This window comes from Mus caroli, chromosome 11 (genome assembly GCF_900094665.2).
Source record: "Mus caroli chromosome 11, CAROLI_EIJ_v1.1, whole genome shotgun sequence".
In the NCBI taxonomy this organism is placed as follows: Eukaryota; Metazoa; Chordata; class Mammalia; order Rodentia; family Muridae; genus Mus; species Mus caroli.
Window position 1 is genome coordinate 46578880 of NC_034580.1, and position 2363 is coordinate 46581242.

The 2363-nt window shown below is 42.4% G+C and overlaps 1 protein-coding gene across 4 annotated transcripts in view; it reads right to left on the reverse strand.

Annotated features, from left to right (window-relative positions):
• Nucleotides 1–712: 712 nt before the first annotated feature.
• LOC110305483 (trafficking protein particle complex subunit 2) overlaps nt 713–2363 on the reverse strand; it is a 3932-nt gene continuing 2281 nt past the window's right edge. For 3 of the 4 annotated variants that reach the window (XM_021177480.2, XM_021177478.2, XM_029483218.1), the window contains exon 2: nt 713–1729. In XM_021177480.2, the coding sequence (XP_021033139.1) occupies nt 1284–1706 (423 nt within the window). In that variant the 5' untranslated portion in view covers nt 1707–1729 and the 3' untranslated portion in view covers nt 713–1283. Of the gene's footprint in view, nt 1730–2247; nt 2359–2363 lie in introns of all 4 variants that reach the window. The other variant, XM_029483217.1, reaches the window with a different exon arrangement.

The window sequence follows — 2363 nt, forward strand, 5'->3', positions numbered from 1 at the left end:
ATTCATTAGATGGTTGTGAGCCACCATGTGGTTGCTGGGAATTGAACTCAGGACCTCTGGAAGAGCAGTCAGTGCTCTTAACCACTGTGCCATCTCTTCAGCCCTTATGGTTTGTTTTTTGAGACAGGATCTCATTATATAGCCCCGACTGGTCTGGAACTATGTAGCTAGGCTGGTCTTGAATGAACAGAAATCCACCTGCCTCTGCATCTGAAGTGTTGGGATTAAAGTCATGTACTCTCAAGCCTAGCTTGCTTTCTGGGGATGGGGGCTTGGGGAGGCGGGGAGGCAGGACAGGGTCTTTCTACATACCTCTGAATGTCCTGGAACTCGTTATACATATACTTGCATCTGCCTTCTGAGTGCTGGAATCAAAGTTGTGTGCCTGAGTGCTGGGCTTACCTTTAACTATGTATACTGGTGTGTGTCTGCATCACAGTGCACTGACTGTAGAGACAGAGAGGGTGCTGGAGTTACAGATGGTTGTAACCTGCCTGATGTGGGTGCTCTGGGAGAACAGAACATGCTCTTTTTTTTTTTTTTTTTTTTTTAAAATTTTTTTTTTTTTTTTTTTTTTTTAAAATTTTTTTTTTTTTTTTTTATATGTAAGTACACTGTAGCTGTCTTCAGACATTCCAGAAGAGGGCACCAGATCTCATTGCGGATGGTTGTGAGCCACCATGTGGTTGCTGGGATTTGAACTCTGGACCTTCGGAAGAGCAATCGGGTGCTCTTACCCACTGAGCCATCTCACCAGCCCCCGAACATGCTCTTAACCACAGAGCCACCCCAGCATTAGTTTCTGAACTTTTACATTATAACTTCATCTCAGGAAGGGGCTGGAGAGGGGCTTTACTGGTTTGACAGTTGTTCTTGCAGGTTTGATTGGCAACACCCACACGGGGACTTCCTAACCATCAGTAGGCTCAATTCCTGGGGATCCCATGCCCTCTTCTGATCCCTTTGCGCACTGTCATGAAGATGGTAAGAACATGTATGCAGGAAAAGCATTCATACACATAAAAGGAATCTAAGATTTTTTAATTATCTTAATCAAAAAGTTATAGGCTTATTGATTTTGAAATAAAATATTAAATTAGTGATAATTGTTCACAGGTAACTACTAATAGTGATAACATGAAAAGATGAGATTTTTAAATAGAAGAGAAATTTCATGATATACATGTAAGCTGAGACATAGTTTGCTAGGCTACTTTATCAAGTAATTTACAATACATCCACTCCTGAGCACACCCCACTGTGATTCTGAAGTTTTTCTGCATTTAGCTTAAAAGATGTTTCTTCCCAAGAAACTGAACTTTTCTTTCGAATGCACTCGATCGAATAGGAGAATTGGGTTCATAAAAGGGATTCATGGCAAATTTGATGTATAAGTCGTAGACGTCAGTGAAGAAGTTCTTGATCCCATCCTCGTGCCTCACGTCATGCAGCATGATGAGCCGCATGTGCCCAGCCGTGACGAACGCCGAGACGAACCACTCATTGAATTTGTCCACAGTTTTTAAGTACATGTTGTTGGAGAGCCACATGTTTTCGTCAACAAGGTCCAGAGCAGCATGAGCTATGAACTGGTTCAGATGGCGGTGTTCATCTTTGGATTCTGCTTTCCCAGCTGGCAAAAATTCCATTTCAAAAACCGGATTATCATGGTGGCCAACAATTACGAAGTAGAAGCTCCCAGACATTGTCTTCTGTCTATGTATGGCTCCTAGAGTCAGACACCAGCAAATGAAACCCCAAGTCAGTTCATGAAATTCTTATTTTTGAGACAGGGTCTCACTCTGTAGCTGAGGTTAGCCTTGAAACCCAATCCTTTCTACCTTAGTCTCATAACTGCTGGTATTACAGGCATTAGCCACCACACCTAGCTATATTTATTAACATTTTACCCCTCTCTACTGATTTAAAATGATAGAGCTATCATACACTAAATTTCCCACATCTTTGAGGGTTTTTTGGTCCTATTTATGAAACAAAGGGAAAGCTGCTTAGCATCTGGATAATTTCGGTAGGTTCAGAAAACGAACCTGGCAAAAACCTACCATCTTCCGATTGATTGAAAAAAAAAAAAATACAAAGAGAGGGAATTCCACCCTCCCCCACCCCACCCCCACCACCAGACAGGGTTTGAGAGGGAATTTCTTTTTTTTTTCTTTTTTCTTTTTCTTCTTTTTGGTTTTTTAAGACAAGGTTTCTCTGTGTAGCCCTGGCTGTCCTGGAACTCACTTTGTAGACCAGGCTGTCCTCGAACTCAGAAATCTGCCTGCCTCTGCCTCCCAAGTGCTGGGATTAAAGGCGTGCGCCACCACCACCCGGCAAGAGAGGGAATTTCTTAATCTGAA